This window comes from Sus scrofa, chromosome 13, assembly GCF_000003025.6.
Source record: "Sus scrofa isolate TJ Tabasco breed Duroc chromosome 13, Sscrofa11.1, whole genome shotgun sequence".
NCBI lineage: Eukaryota > Metazoa > Chordata > Mammalia > Artiodactyla > Suidae > Sus > Sus scrofa.
This window is the reverse complement of record NC_010455.5, coordinates 176,420,259-176,436,980: the sequence shown is the minus strand read 5'-3', so window position 1 is coordinate 176,436,980 and position 16,722 is coordinate 176,420,259. Positions and strand designations below refer to the sequence as shown.

Here is a 16,722-nt window from a genome sequence, read left to right as displayed (position 1 = left end):
TTTCTCATTTACCTGGGAAGCAAGAACCTGATAGTTCACTCTCCATAGTTCCTATTCTGACACGTAGAGGACCAACCAAGGAACCTTATTGTGCATTTGATGGCTATTTAGGAATAATTCACTTCAAATGAAGAATATGGATTTATAATCCACATGTCTGTATATGTGTGTATACGTGTGTACACATATACCTGTGATTAAATGAATATTTGCCCTTTGCCTACAATGTGTGAGGCATTGTTCTGAGTTCTTTATATGTATCAGCTCATTTAATCCTTATAACAATTCCACAAAGTAGTTACTATTATTGGCCAGATTTAATAGGTTAAGCAACTGAGTGCCTGAGGGAGGTTAAGAAACTTGTGTATACGGTGGCAGAGTTGGGATTCAAAGCCAAGTAGTCTGGCTTTGGAATTCACACTCTAATCTAGGATATATACTGGACACATATACTGGAGAGTACTGAAATTTCCTAAAATCCTCAAACATTCTTTTGTTTGTTTGTTTTTTGTCTTTTTTGCCATTTCTTGGGCCGCTTCTGCGGCATATGGAGGTTCCCAGGCTAGGGGTCGAATCGGAGCTGTAGCCACCAGCCTACGCCAGAGCCACAGCAACTCGGGATCCGAGCCGTGTCTGCAACCTACACCACAGCTCATGGCAACGGGATGAGCAAGGCCAGGGATCAAACCTGCAACCTCATGGTTCCTAGTCGGATTCGTTAACCACTGAGCCACGATGGGAACTCCCTCAAACATTCTTAATAAAAGGCAGAGTGGGGAAACGAAGTCTTAAAATTCAGAATAATGCTATTAAAACTGAACACACTCACTCTTAAATTTGTTGATAAAAATATGCTTTGAAGAGCAATGTTGCTGAACTGTTGAAATTTAAAACATTTAAATGCAAGCTGTATCACAGATATCTGGAGCCTTTGAAATTGATGTTGGTTATAGCAATTCTGCAACCAGTTACCTTTAGATTTTCTTATTTTCTCCTGAACTTAAAACCAAAGGTGTTATCATTATTGAAGTTATTAAAAATAAATCTCCATATTTGACACTGTAGAAATATTTTAGGATGTTTGAAGTATGGGTCAAGTGGAAATTTTCCACAGCCTGATTTACATGTTTCAAAAAGAAATAGATAATATTTTTATGCTACTATGATTCTCTCTGAAAAAACACTTAAAAGTGAATGTTGTGATATCATCAGAGGCTGAGAGAACTTTTCACATGTATGGGTGATTTCCAAGAGGAAGCAGGATTAACAATTCACCTCCTAGCTTTCAGTTCAGACTTGTGTTTAGAATGCTAACTATTAGGGAAGAAGGTGAGTGAGTCAGGACTACGGGCCCAACAATGAATCTTAAAACGCTATGTGTTATATACATTTTAGAGAACTCTGAGGAAGTCAACGCATAGGCATAGGCAGCTACTCTGATAAGGGTTTTCGAGTCTTTTAAAACAATCTCACAAGCTATTTTTTTTGCATTTAAGATGATCTAGTGTGTATGAGACAGATTTAGCTGCCCAACAATAAGAAACAAAGCAGAAGCAAACACAGTGCTATTTACAGTAATTAATGTGTCAAAAATATTATATAATGTTATCATATTTTATATATATATTTTACACGTATATCCATATAGTATATTAGTTGTTGAATTTTCATGCTAACATATCTGAGTTTTGCCTATCTCTTCCTGGTCTTCAGAAAGACATTATCAGGGAAGGGAAGACATTAGGGCTCATGAAAGCCATTATTTATCTTCCAGTTTATATTAATGGGGTAGTTTTGTGTCACAAAGTAAAAGAGAACAAATGCACTTAAATAATTTTGTGGCAATTACCTGTAATTCCTCTGTTCCTCTTACTCCAGACATTCCAATCACTCACTCAAAAAACAAACGAACAAACCTATTTGAACTCCTAAACCAAAAATACAGTTCTAGAAGATCAGGGGAAGGGGAAAATGGTGAACGGGCCTGGCAGTAAGGGTTGCATGTAGGCTGTTTCCTCTTTCCAATGACAGCTTGAAAGAGTTTTAAAGCCCAGAAAGAAGCAAGGGATAGATCTGAGGGTGGTCGGTTCTTTAGAGAGAAGCAAAGTCTGAGCTCTGTTTCTTTCTCACCTCCCACTGCCAGGAAATGTACTGTTGGCATTCTCAAGTGGGCTAGCCTGACTTTCCTACGCCTTTCTTCAAGCTTTCTGCTGTTTCCTGGTTTATGCTGTGGTCTGAGTTTTAATTAGGGTTTTGTTTTTTTTTTTTGTTTTGTTTTGTTTTTTAAAGATGTGATGGGGATGCTTGGATATGTGAGGTAAAGAAAATGAACAGAAATAGCTACTTCATATTTTCAGGATCCTCCCCTGGATTACAATTCAAGTCCTTTATCCTTTGCAAGTTGGGAAGAGGTCTCTTTGCTTACCACAATCCTCATTTTCCCTTTTCTGAGAAGAGTGAAATTCACAATTTTGGAGAACTAGGAGAGTGCTCTCTAGCTCAACCTTCTCCTTTATTAGAGGAAAATATCCAGCACCCAAAATTTTCTCAAGGGCTGAATTCGACCAGGTCTTGCGGCATTCATCCCTTCCTTCCTTAGATACCTTTTACTGGTATCTTTCAAAGACCAATAATTCATGTATTGAATTTATGGATATAATCTAATAAATTACATTTATTACATTCATTAATCAGTAATCAAGTAAAAATGTATTTGATTACTGATTAATAAAGCATATAGCCTCTACACTCCAGGATCTCACATTCTATTGAGAGAGACAATCATTTAGCCAGGAGCTGGGAAACTATTTCTACAAAGGATCGGAGAGTAACCATTTTAGGCTTTGCAGGACATATGTTTTCTGCTGCAACTACTCAGCTCTGCTGTTGTAGTGGTAAAGCAGCCATAGACAATATGTAAACAAATGAGCCTGGCTATATTTTAATAAATCATTATTTATAAAAATAGGTGGCAGTCCAGATTTAGTCCAAAAGCTATGGTTTGCTAACCCTGGATATTGACAAAAGGTAACTGCATTACCTCATATTAGGTGCTTAACTATGGTATTTATACAGCACAAAGAGTTCACATAGCAGGAGGACATAGCAGGTGAACCTCAGCAAACTGACAAGGGGCCGCATTCCAGGCTGATATAATAAGGACACAGAAGAGGATGCAATGTTGGTGAATGGTGGGAGTGGTGTGTGCGGGGGGGGGGGGGGGGGTTGACGCAGTGCATTGTAAGGTGTGGCACACAGAGGTGTTAAGGGTGCGGCAAAGCCCTGGAGGCTGTGGGCTTTGCATGTGCTGCCCAAGCTGGGTATTTTAAGTGGGATAGGTTCTATTGAAAAATGAGATTTTCAGAAGCTCAGAGACATAATCAATATGCATTTTAAAATTTCACTCTGGCTCCAATGGGCAAGAGGAATTAACAGGAAGTAGCACTAATGAAGGTAAATGAAGGCTGGACTGCCAGGAGGGTTTGTAATGAGGGGAGAAAAAGAGCTTGAAGTGAAACAGTATGGTGATAGTGAAGGCAATAAAAGCTAGGATCCACAAACTGCAGTAAGGGATGCAGTAAAGAGGATGATTTGAACATTCTGACTTAGGTATCATTAACCGAAGGAGGTGGGAGGTCCAATGAAGACTCGCAGAGTCTGAGATGCTCAAGGGAATTCAGTGTTGAAGGAATAGCATTAGAGAAGTGTATACAGGGGTCTGACTCATTGCTCATTCTCTTACCACTCGATCACAGAACACACACACAACAAACGTACACACATACACACATAACACACAGTACTCACACAGTCACAAATGGCTAGAAAAAGAGACCTTCCTAATGCATTCTTGATCCTCTTATCCTGTGCTATTTTTTTTCCAAAGCACTCACCAACTGCTTCTATTATAGAGCTGACTTTTTAAAAAATGCTTATTATTAAGCTATCTCCCCCACTAAATATAAGGTTCCCAAGGATAGGAATTTTTATTGTCTTTGCTCACTGAGGCATCCCAGGCAACTAGAACAGTGCCTGTCACATTGTAGGTTTTCAATAAATATATTTGATGAGTAAATAAATTTAAAATCATGCATATAACTGTCATTTGAGCACTGACTCTAAGATCCTTATTCAACTGCATTTTCTGTAACATTCCAACATCTTTTACCATTTTATTTGGTAAAAAATTCATTTCTATTTGGGGTTCAAAATAAATCTGTTCCAAAGTAATACTATTTTTACATTCAAAAGGTTAATGCTGTATGATGGTATATTGAGCTTTCCCAATGGACAGATAGTTCAGGAACTTTGTTCTTTTTGTAGTTTTCTTCTGCTGAAGAAACTAGCATTTGGAACCAAGTAATCCTTGCCATCACTTCTTCCTTGATAATCTGGTCTATGTAGGTTGTAAATTCCTTCAGAGCAGGAACTAGACTTGTCTTTTATATGTCCATGTGTGTGAGTGTGAGAGAAACAACACATGTGTGCACATGCCCATGCACAGAGAAGATGCTCAATAAACATTGCCATTGCTCTGATTAATGAGAAAGCTGAATCTACAGTCATGAATATATACATGTAGAGAAGTGGTAATATCATTAGGCATTCCAGATTTATCCACGAGACAGGGTTCTTATGCCAGAGACTGTTTCATGAATGTCTGGGCTCTGATTTAGATGGAATTTCCCTGGATGCAAAAACATGCCCTGGTTTAATTCCTGAATCAAGTGGATTTATTCCTTATGAAGATCCCCCCAGCTCTGGGGTTTTTCAGTGGCTGGCTATGTTTCACAGGTATGAAAACAGTAAGCTAGCAGCAATACCCAGGACAGAAAAGATTAGTGCTTATTGTCAAATTTGTACAGTTTTTGCTAAAGGTGGTCAACATTTTTTTTTTTTGCCACTCTGTGTCATATACTAAATTCAGTAATTTTATCACCAGATGATGTGCTCCTCAGATTCAGGAAAACATCTTACCTGTTTTTATCTTTTCTAGTAGCAACTGCATTATCTAACTATACAAAGCAGTGTGCTCAATAAGCTAACAAAATTTGAATTATAAAATGGTTTTGGTTGAAATATTTTTTCTTACACCTTAAGCTGGAGGTTGCTCTTTTTGAAAAGAAAAAAGTCATTGTAGAAAACCCAGAAGCTTGGCTCATGTAACTTATACCTTCTTTCAGCCCCTTTGAGCTGCCTGTCACATCAATTTGTGATTTCTCAGTGAATACATTAAAGTTCACTGAATAATAATTACCAAAAAATCATAAATGTAGGATTGAGATTCATTTTAATTAGAGATAAAAAACCTTCCGCGTTAACAAGCTACCTAGATTTTCCTTTTATTTCAACCTATTTCCCTGCAAATGGAGAGCTGAAGTATGCTGAATTTGTAACAAGAAAAAACAAAACAAACATAACCTACAACAACTTATGCAGCAATGCTGTGTTCAGCAGGTTTCCAAATGAACACTTCTTTGATAGTATCCGTTAACTAGCTATATTTCTTAATCTTCATAAATGCCATCACTTAATTACTTTAACTCCTTTTAATCATCTGCTAAATCAGCAAGTCTATTTTTCCCCGGTTAACGTGCTCCCTCTGGTGTTCACTGACCAAGATGCAAGGGATCCAGTCATTGAGTGCATTTGCGTGTTAACAAGCTTGGTTTAACAGCACAGCAGAATGGACTATTTCTGAAAGATTTAAACGAAGAATTTCACCTTACATTAAACCTTTTAAGCAAAGAAAACTATGTTATTGAGGAAGACATTAAGAAATATCTGGAATTCCCATTAGAATCTACAAAACAAGCAAGATAATTACCTCCCTCCACTGCTCACAGCTTCGCCTCCTCTTTGATAAGTTACTAGAATATTATAAAGAAAAAGGAAAAAATTAATAGACATATTTGTGTTTATATATCAAAAGCTATGACATTCATGAGCATCTTTCTAGAATGGAGTGTTTTCCCTCTTTCTACTTCGAAGCATTGCCAAAAATCATCCCAGGAAATGGCAGATCTCTGATTCAACTAGTATTTTTTTAAGATGGTGCAGAATTAAATGTTACTCTTATTTTCTTAATGTGCCCACAAAGTTGAGAACTAAGCAGAAGCAAACTTCAGCATATTCTTAATAAATATAACTATTACACAGTTGTACATTCAGTCTCATAGATTCCTATTTTGAATTTATTATTAGATCATGTAATTTCATGATTTTATGTAAGTGGAATCTTAAATTTTGGGAAAAAAAACATACCAGATCATTTTTTCCAGAAATATGAGTACCAGCAAGACAAAGTAAATGTTAAAATAAACCTTCTTTTCCTCCACACACAAAGATGTACGCCAAGTTGTGACTATTAATTAACGTGACATATTTTTTATTGTGGCTTGTGAAAACCCTTCTCATTATATTTTCATCATATATCCTTTAAGGCTCTTGAAAGCATTCTCAGCCTAATAAATTATGAGTATAAAAATGTAGCCATAACCAAAAAAAATATTTGCACATAGTTAGGCAAGGGTTTAAGAATATTAGCTTTTCTGTAAATACAGACAGATTTTCTGCGAAGAAACATTTCTAAAAGCTGCCAAATTCTGCTACTTAGAAGAACTCCAAACTGGGAGTCTGTTAAGGAGAGATAACTGCTTCCAGTGATTATAATAACTGGATTAAAACCGAGGAGGCAAGACTACAGGTACATCTTTTGCTAAAGGTGATGCGAAAGAAGAGGACCCACTTTGAAAGAAACTGAATAGAATGGAGTATTAGGATTCAGACTTAGGGAAAATGAAAAACATTATCTTTCACATGTGCTGGATATTTTGGTTACCTTTAAAAATGTTGATTCTATGGATAGAGGATTGCAAGGGAGAGATATTTTTGTTGGAAAAACTGAAAGCTTAAGTGAAGGAAAAAAATGCACTGCCACATCTAAAATAATCAATACGATCATTAGCATGTTAAGTCATGCTGAGGGTAGAAACCATGTGTCTGTCTCGTGAAACACATGCACACAAGGCGAAAACGCAATGTGGAGTCATGAATAAAGGACTGCATTAAAGGGATGACAAGCAACACCAGCCATTTCTACTTCAAGTGCATGCCTAACATGAGTCAATGAAGTACTGTCTTCTACTGTAAGTCCTTTCCCCCAACTTACTGCAGAAAATGGAATAAAAACAGAAACACAATAGTACAACACGTGCCAAACTAACAAAGGATAGGAGGAGGGTAGGCGCAAATATATACCTGTTGGTGTGAAGGTAAAAGACGGGACTGAAAAATCAAAACAAAATATAAACCAGTTATTAAGCTGAAGAGAGAAAGGGAACATATCACATTAGTATAAATCAAGCAGACAGCTGAACATAAAACAAATGTAAATAACTAAGCCAGTAGTTCTGACACTCTGATATATGAATAAAACCAAATCTGAGGTTAAAAAAGAAGCTTGTCTCTACAGGTACCATTTGGAAGTGTCTGACATTCTAGGACAGGACTGGGGGTGGGGGGAGTTGTGCTGGGTTAGCTTGTGAACGACCCCGGCATTTAGTAACAGAGACTTAGCTCATGGCTTTAGGACAAACAGGAATCCTCTACTATTAATCATTTCCAAACACTGGATAATGGATTCTTAAACAAGTATTATCAGGGTCTTGCCTGAACCTTATCTAGAAATCTGAAGGTAAATGCTTATTAAAGTGGATGAACTAATAGGTGCACTTAAGTATTCATCATTAAGAGAGACAGAGATTGAGACAGAGGAAAGGAGAAAGACATGAAAGAGAAATACAGTAAGGAAGGAATGATAGAAGGAAGGAGAGAGAAAGAAAAGAAAAAGAGAAATCAAGAAAGAAAGAAAAAAGAGAAGGAAGGAAAGAAGGAAGCAAAGAAAGAATTGGAATAAAGAGAGCCATAAAACTGAACTACTTCATTGTCAAGAAATACCTGATACCTTATCATATAAAGAGCAGAATGCTACATTTTTATCATCATAGAAATCTGTGAATGGATAGGAAAAATGGGGAGTTTTAAACTTTAATTTCTCTATTATAGTTTACATTTAGAAGGTTTCTAGAAGTAGGCTCAGCATTTTCAAAAAATACCACACCAGAAGCTAAACAATAGAACAATAATGCCCCTCTGAAAACCTTTACTCTCTGCAGTTATAAATCTTAATCTAATCAATAATGCCTGAAATTGAACTGCAGACCTCAAAAGTAGCAGCCTTGCCTCCCTGACTTTTCCTAGCTTCTCCCATTCCTGGGTGTTGGGTAACACTGGAGCTATTTCCACATCATTTCATAGAGGCGGGAGGCTGACGTTTTCTCCAAGCTCTCCACATTAATTTAAAGTAAACACTGCCCTGGTAAAGAAAGCAAGGAAACCTACATTACTCCCTTAGAGATTAAAATTTGCTTTTAAGAAATCCTTAATACACACAAACTAGACTATTGATTACTTATCATGCATGGATCAAAAAGCTGCCAAAAATGTATTTTCCACTTTGCATGTAAACATCTCCAAGAAATTTACTTTAGGATTAGAGCATCAGGGTTGCAAAAGCTGGAATGCTGTAGCATCCTTTACAACTTTCAGAGCATACTAGAAAGAACAAAACAAAACCCTCAGTACTCAGGATCCAATTTATACACTGGGCTTCGTGTGCTGCACAGCAGTCTCTGTCTTAAGAATTCTATTGTGTTCTCTTTCATTCAGGTCTTTTCAGGGAGTCCACGTAATTTAGCTACAATCAAAAATTCAGAGCCATAGTAACAAGTCCTTGTAAAAAATTAAAAAAGAAGTGCATTTGAAAGTAAAGCTATTCAAGTAAGAATGGAGTGCCTGAGCATTAATTTGCAACCACAAGGACATAGGGAAAAAAAATGAAAGGTCCTCGTCGGTACTCCTAGCCAACTGCTAACCCCAGTTTAAGGAAATGAAGAAGAGATGAAAGGAGGTCAGTCTAAATGAAATTTTTATAGCTTGTGCACCAAAGGACAACTTAACTCTCAAAGCTTCCAGTCATGAAATAAACTCCTTTTATCCAGTGATGCTGGTGCACTAGGTGGCTGTATGTGGACAAGGGTACCGCCTGTTCTCGCAGAGGGCAAACCTACAGATAAGCGCAAGGGGGGTGTTAAAAATGCCTATTACCCAAAGTCACACTGACTTAGGGTGTATAGGTCAACAGGCTCTTTCACACTGCTTTCTTTAAAATATTTCACTTCCCTTTTTTTTCTTAGAATTACACGTATTGTTTGGGGCATAGACAATTTAAGATTTCTGGATGCACTTTTAAAAACTGCATGGAGACAGAATTATGAAAAAGTGCCAACAAGGCAAAGTGAGGAAAGCAGAATCCAGTGCTCATCAATTACATTTGTAATTATGTTCCATGATTTCTGCTTAAATAGGAGCTCGTTAAAAAGGACAATGGTATTAGTTTAATAGATTTTGCAGAAAGAGCACATAGGCTTTGCCAGCATGCTTAAAGTACATTAGTAAAAGAAAAGAAATATTTCAGAAGGCAAGAGGGTTTCATGTCACATATTTAGATTTTAAGACAGTAGACGGCATTACATTGGTATCAACTATAGCTATCATACTTCATGGCCAAAAAAAACCCCCACGGGATTCCTAGAGAATTCAAAAGACTCTGCAACTAGATGTTAATTAGACACTTATCCTCATTCACACACAAACCCCAATAGCCTGCCCCTGCCCAGCTCCACACCACACAGACACCCACACACCCCTCCTCTGCCTTGCATTTCAGTTAAAGGATCCACATGGTAACATGTGTGCCTGACACTGTTCTATTTTGTACATGTCATGAGCACCCGGTCTCTTTGCAGTAACCTCCCAGCCCCCCTTTCTCATTTCCCAGGCAGGGAACCTGACATTTTGCCTTATCTCTAAAGAGGACATACATCTGAAAAAAAAAAAACCCAAAAAACAAAAAAACAAGAAAAAACCAGATTTAAGGATGATAACACTAAAGTGAACACATGTATATGAAGAGATTGCTGTGGAGCCACAGGCGGGAGGCACATTCCTGTATTTCCACAGTGTGGGTGGGATGATTTTGTGTTGACTCTTTCTTGCCAAGACCCCTGGTGACCGAGAGCACAAATGTCTTAGACTGCTGTTCCCAACTGTTTGACAAGTGTAGAGGGACATTCAGTAGAACTTTTCATTGAGAGAAGTTCTAGCTAGCACTAAGTTCTGATTTTGCCATATAACTGATTAGAGAAATGACTTGGCCAAGCCATGTAGGAAGTGCTCACTTAGGAAACATGTAGACGGTTGTGTGGTGTTTTTGTTTTTGTTTTTAAAAGGATGTGATGGTGAGGGAGGAGCTGTCTTCACTGGTCATCCTCTTTACATTTGCTTTGCAGCAAATTAATTGCTGTCTTAGATTAAGTATAGACCCTATAACTAGGGTAAATGCATAATTTGCTATCCCAAACTCAGGACAATATTGAGCGCTAAAGCAGCACTGTAAATTAATTGAGTTGACTACAGACATAAATTGGGACTGTGGCCTGAAAACCGGAACTTATAATCACCCTGCCTATAGCCCAGACCTGCTGCCCAGAGTTGATGAAGATCCTGGGGGAGGGAAGGAAAGGAGGATGGGCTGTCTGAGAGCGCTAACGACCTCTCAGAGAAGAAAAAATACAAACCACCCATCTACAGACTTTGAGACTATGTGGCAAAAGTGTCTGTGAAATCCTTGGCACATTCCACTCACCCATGAAATTATAAATAACTGCAGCCAAATAAACTTTCTCTTCTAAACTATAAACAGATTTTTAACAAAATCACCATCACCAATTAACAGTATATACATATTCAGCTCTGCAACTTTAACTGTAACAATAAAAAGTACGAAACCTTCCTCTGCAAGCTGAAGCCCATTATTCAAGCCATGCATTCCACATTCATTAAGAAACAGCTATTTTATAAATACCCAGAAATAATCAGTAATATAGTTATTTATAAATAATCTCTGTAGCTTCACAAAAGGCAATGATGCCTCCTTTCAAGTTCTGTAGCAGCATGTGTTTATAAATCTTGTGACAAGGAGATTAAACATTTTCCTCCAGAACATTAAGCAATAAAGCAATTCCCTAAGAGAAGATGGGAATGGTATCGCAACCAAGTGTAGACCTACCTTGGTGAAATACATTTTCAATGAACTGGGCCTAAAACTGATATGCCCTGTTGGCAGTACTGATACTCAATAGAAGTTTATACCTAGGTATTATAATAAAACAAAAGCACTTCTGAAAATCTTTGCATATTAAAATAATTTAATATAGGATATATATAATCACAAATAATTTGAAGTCATAGGTTAAAATTGAGTGAAATAAAGAGTAAAATATGAAAAACTTGGGCAAGCGAATACCTTTTCTGATACCCGCATAAGTGCTAGTCAGCCCATTTCTCTTCTTCCGGTGTCGATACAGCCAGATGCTAAAGACCATAAGGATGATCCAACACGCTGCCCCAATTCCCGCAATGAATGCCGGCTGCTTCACAACGTCCGAGATCTGCTGAGCAAGGCTGACTTGGTCCTCAGGTGACACGGGGTTTCCATGTGAATCTGAAAAGCCATCGTTGCATTAATTTGGGTTTAAAACTCCATAAGACAATGAACACATACGATATATCATAAAATGACCGTCGTTATTTTGTCAATTTTTAGACAATAATTTCTGCTTTTCATTCTACGAGATTCACCATTGTTAATTAGAAGAGTTCATGAGCTCATGTGATTTTTGGAGAGATGATATCCTTTTAACTTATTTAAATTCAAAACAAATATAGTAATTTTATGGGATACATTTATTTATTTATTTATTTATTTAGTCTTTTTGCTATTTCTTTGGGCCGCTCCCGCGGCATATGGAGGTTCCCAGGCTAGGGGTCAAATCGGAGCTGTAGCCACTGGCCTACACCAGAGCCACACCAATGGGATCCGAGCCACATCTGCAACCTACACCACAGCTCACGGCAACGCCGGATCGTTAACCCACTGAGCAAGGGCAGGGAGCGAACCCGCAACCTCATGGTTCCTAGTCGGATTCGTTAACCACTGCGCCACGATGGGAACTCCCTGGGATACATTTAAATACAAACATGGTAGCACACAATTTCTATTTTTTTATTCCAGAAAACTGTAGTTCATTGCTTAAAGTTTTACAAGATGATGCTCACTGAGATAAATGGAAAATTATAATTCTAAAAAATGAAATATTTTGAAGTATGCAAAAAAAGAATACTGAAAAACTGTATAAATAAGATAGAAGCTTTCTCAGATTTCTACAGGAACCTTCAATTATGTGTTCTAAAAAAGGTAAGAAATAATATTTCATTTCCTCTATAAGGTACATATAGGTAGATATTGAAGAAAAAAAGTATATTTGAATCTGTGTGTGTATGTGTGTGTGTGTGCGCGCGTGTGTGCGCACGCACCTTCCCTTCCCCTGCTCTTGAATATTCTAAGACTCTTAACTGTCTCAGAAACACATTATTTGAAACTATGTTCAGAAAGGTCTGTACAAATTTGGAATCATTAAAAACCAATGAAAAATTAAGACTATGTTGCCATTGAAAGAACTATGAGAAGTCTTTCTTTTAAAATAATAACCCCTAACCTGAGAACCTCCTAAAAAGACAAAAGACAAAAAAAAATATATATATATATATAAAATAATAACTGTGGCCTACAATAGGTATAGAACATTAAGTATGGGCAACAATTATCAAGTGTTAGGAGTGGTCACAAGGGCTCCTGTTTTCTGTAAGCTATTTTGATTCAAGAATTAAAATTGATGGAATTTACAGCTATTAGAAGTTACTCTTTTTACATTTATGTATAAAGCTTCCAAGAGATTCATTTTCCAAGTCACACACAGCAGTCTGCAATGTCTACAGAAACCTGAAAGCTAGCTGTTCCTTTCATCAAAGCACTGAGTTACGCCAACACTGAAGATGTCTAGTGTGCAAATTTCTTACTGGTGTCTGTAGTTTTATTTGTTTGATCATTTTTGGTTTGGGTTTTTTTGTTGTTGTTGTTTTTGTTGTTGTTTGTTTGTTTTTTTGCTTTCAGGGCCACTCCTGTGGCATATGGTGGTTCCCAGGCTAGCGGTCAAATTGGAGCTGTAGCTGCTAGCCTATACCACAGCTACAGCAACAACAGATCCAAGCCATGTCTTCGACCTACACCATAGTTCACAGCAATGCCAGGTCCTTAACCCACTGAGCAAGGCCAGGGATTGAACCTGTGTCCTCATGGATGCTAGTAAGATTTGCTTCCGTTGAGTCACTATGGAAACTCCCTGGTGTCTGTAGTTTTAATGTTTTTCCCCTAAACATCTGGTCAGACAAGAAGGTGTGTGTTTGCCCATTTCCTTTGTATTGGTGCTTTCTTATAATTGTTAAATCACTTGACTCTGAAAATGTTCTGCTAATGTGGCTTGTTTTAAAACAGAAATATTTGTTGCAGTCCAAAACTCTTTTTTTTTTCTCAGAAAAATGATTGGTATAACTCATTATTTATGAGTAGTATTTTTCAAACTGAAAAAATTCTTACATATTATTTTTTCATGTTAAATGATATCACATCCTGATAGGACACTGGAAGGTAAAATAAGCAGCCTCCAACAGCAAAGGAAATAGTTTTAGGAAAATAGCACCCCTTTTTATGTAAGAGGGCTAAATTGCTACTCATGTTGTGTATGGCTGTCTTTTTCTCTTGAGCAGAATTCCAGATTTCATTCTATGGAGGGTCAAGGCAAAAAAAACCTATTTTCACAGGCAGTTGCCATCACCTGCCTTCAACTGTTTGTTGACTGAAAGTTTATTTCATGTTCCAGACTCTTTTATCTATGGTTTACCTGAAAGTTCACCAAGCCAACCTATTCTTTTTATTCCAAATACACTCTTTGTATCTGCTGGGTTTATAGATTTCCTGGCTGTTTGTGCAAGGTTAAGTCGGGTAGCTTCAGATTTTATGGAGCCAGCTAAGAGAGGTTCCATGCAGATAACCAGATGGGCTTAACCGAATAAAGTGTGGTGTGACTAATGAATTAAAATGGCCCCTCCATATCTCAGTCTTTGTCTCACTGCAGCTGAGGCTATATTAAGACATGGAAAACTGCAACACATTTTTAATTTCAAGAAAACCAATTTGACCCTTAAATCCCATGATTTAAATCTTAAATAAATAAAACTACACATGGTCCTTTTTCCAATTCATCTTTGAAACTCTAGCACTAAAAGTCATATATTATTAAGAAAAAAGGTAAATGACATGGCTACGTATAGGGCCATCACTATGTAACTTAATTTCAATTTTAATAGGTTAACACTGACTTTTACAAAACTAGGCAATCATTTGAGGAAAAAGATCTATATTTAGACTATTTTCCCCATACCTTAGATAACTCTGTAACAGATGGAACAAGCAATTTTTTACAAGTTTTCTGTATTGTAATAAATGAACCAGAAATAAACCATGAAGCTATTTTTGCTTAAAAGTTGTATATATCATAATCACTGTTGAAAAAAAGTGTTAAGTGTGAAAGATGATCCAAAAAAAAAATCAAACTCGAGCCATGGCTGTGGCAGAGAGAGCAAACTCTCCACAGAAGCCTTGAATGGTACTCTCACAGCACAGAGTTGTTGGGAGGTAGCTCCCTAGCCAGTGACTTGGCATTTGCAGAGTTCCATTCATCTGTTTGGGATCACAGGACTGAGTTCTGGGCAGCAGTGATGTGTGCCACTTTCAACCCTCCTACATACTGTTCCTTTCTTCTTTTCAGCTGCCCCAGGTCAACTCTGGAAGCCCCAAGTTAAACGAGAGCCTTACCAAGATGTGATCTGCCATGTCTACATGTCTACAGCCACTGGGCTTCAGAGGGACTTAATTGTGTTATACTCCAGAAGTTCTGCAAGGCATCTGTTACAGCAGCTAGCATTGTCTTAACAGTAGAACATCAGGAACAGTTTCCAAAATGAATGTAAAGTTTATTAGGTATAGCAACAAAGTTTATTCAAAGTGGAATGTTTCTCAGTTTTGTTTTGAAATAATTTCTGAAATGTCATCAATATTATTAACATGAAATAATACTCTGTACTTGTGATATACAAAGATTGATGTATCTAAATCTTTTTCATGATTTAGCAACTGGCATAAATATTACTAATACTTAATCTCTGGTCTGGAAGAACAAAGTTGACTGCATACTTCTCAGTATCTTATGTAATTTAAATGTTACCTCGTAATAGCTGGTTCTTTTTTCTCCCCTTTCCATTTATAATTTTATTGCTGTTTTTTGTTGTTTCAGATTTTACTGGTAACTACTCACTAATTTGAATTTTATATTAATGCCACATTGTCTATAGTGAAGGGTGGTAACTAAGACTTTGGTCAGGTGTTTGTGTTTATTTTTTAATTCATGTAAGCGCTTTTGAAGCAAACATTGTATTTAACCTTCTAAGTAATCAGTGTATACTATATTCCAATGCATTTTAACATCTCACTCTATATTTTGTCATAAAAAGCAATCTATTTCTTTTTTTTTTTTTGGCCGCAACTACAGCAAATGGAAGTTCCTGAGCAAGAGACTGAATCCGAGCCACAGGTGCAATCTACACCACAGCCGCAGCAATGAGGGATCCTTAACCCACTATGCCAGGCCAGGAATCAAACTCACACCTCAGCAGTGACTCAAGCTGCTACAGAGACAATGCTTGATTCTTAATCTGCTGTGTCACAGTGGGAACTCCAATACAATTTTAAATAGACACAAAAATGGTGAATATAAATTACATATTGCTTCCAATACCTAGTTTAAGTTTTGTATGGAAGTGTTTATTTATTTATTTTATTTTATTTTTTTAATCCAAACCACTGTAAGTTCCATGAGGGGAAGATCATGACTTCCTTGTTCACTGAGTTATCCTTGGAGCTCACTTAATAGTATTTGCTAAATAGATGAAAAAAATTCAATAGGACAGGATTAGGATGACAGTGAATACTGAAAGCCTTTTGTTTATTTTTTAAATTATTATTATTATTATTATTATTTGTCTTTTTGCCTTTTCTAGGGCTGCTTCCCGCAGCATGTGGAGGTTCCCAGGCTAGAGGTCTAATCGGAGCTGTAGCTGCTGGCCTACACCAGGGCCACAGCAATGCCAGATCCGAGCCGTGTCTGCAACTTACACCACAGCTCCCGGCAACACCGGATCCTTAACCCACTGAGCGAGGCCAGTCACTGAACCAGCAACCTCACGGTTCCTAGTCGGATTCGTTAACCACTGAGCCATGACGGGAACTCCTGAAAGCCTTTTGTTTAGAATATTATTTAAAATGTGTGCTTGGATAACTTTCAATTTAGTTGTGATATTATAGATAGATAAAATAAAGCCAACACCATCAATTTTACAGCTCTATTGCCACATTCCATTGTCTACTCAACTTGCAATGGTGGTTCCACTACACAAAAAACAAAAAGCAGGGGGCTCTCTCTGTGGCACAGTTGGGTAATGATCCGGCCTGTCTCTGTGGAGGTGTCAGTTCAATCCCTTACCCAGTGCAGTGGGTTAAGGATCTGGTCTTGCCATTGCTGTGGCATAGGCCACAGATGTAGCTCAGATTCAATCCCTTGCCGCTGGAACTTCCATATGCTGAAA

General features: G+C 37.5%; 1 protein-coding gene across 17 annotated transcripts in view; it reads right to left on the bottom strand.

The window, feature by feature from the left end:
• Positions 1–16,722, bottom strand: part of ROBO1 (roundabout guidance receptor 1) — a 1,131,260-nt gene that overhangs the window by 42,502 nt on the left and 1,072,036 nt on the right. For 13 of the 17 annotated variants that reach the window (XM_021071380.1, XM_021071370.1, XM_021071378.1 and 10 more), the window contains 3 exons: positions 11,429–11,626; positions 7,261–7,287; positions 5,828–5,870 (listed from right to left, as the gene is read on the bottom strand). In XM_021071380.1, coding sequence (XP_020927039.1) covers positions 5,828–5,870; positions 7,261–7,287; positions 11,429–11,626 — 268 coding nt within the window. The remainder of the gene's footprint in view (positions 1–5,827; positions 5,871–7,260; positions 7,288–11,428; positions 11,627–16,722) is intronic. The other 4 variants (XM_021071372.1, XM_021071379.1, XM_003132736.6 and 1 more) reach the window with 1 other exon arrangement.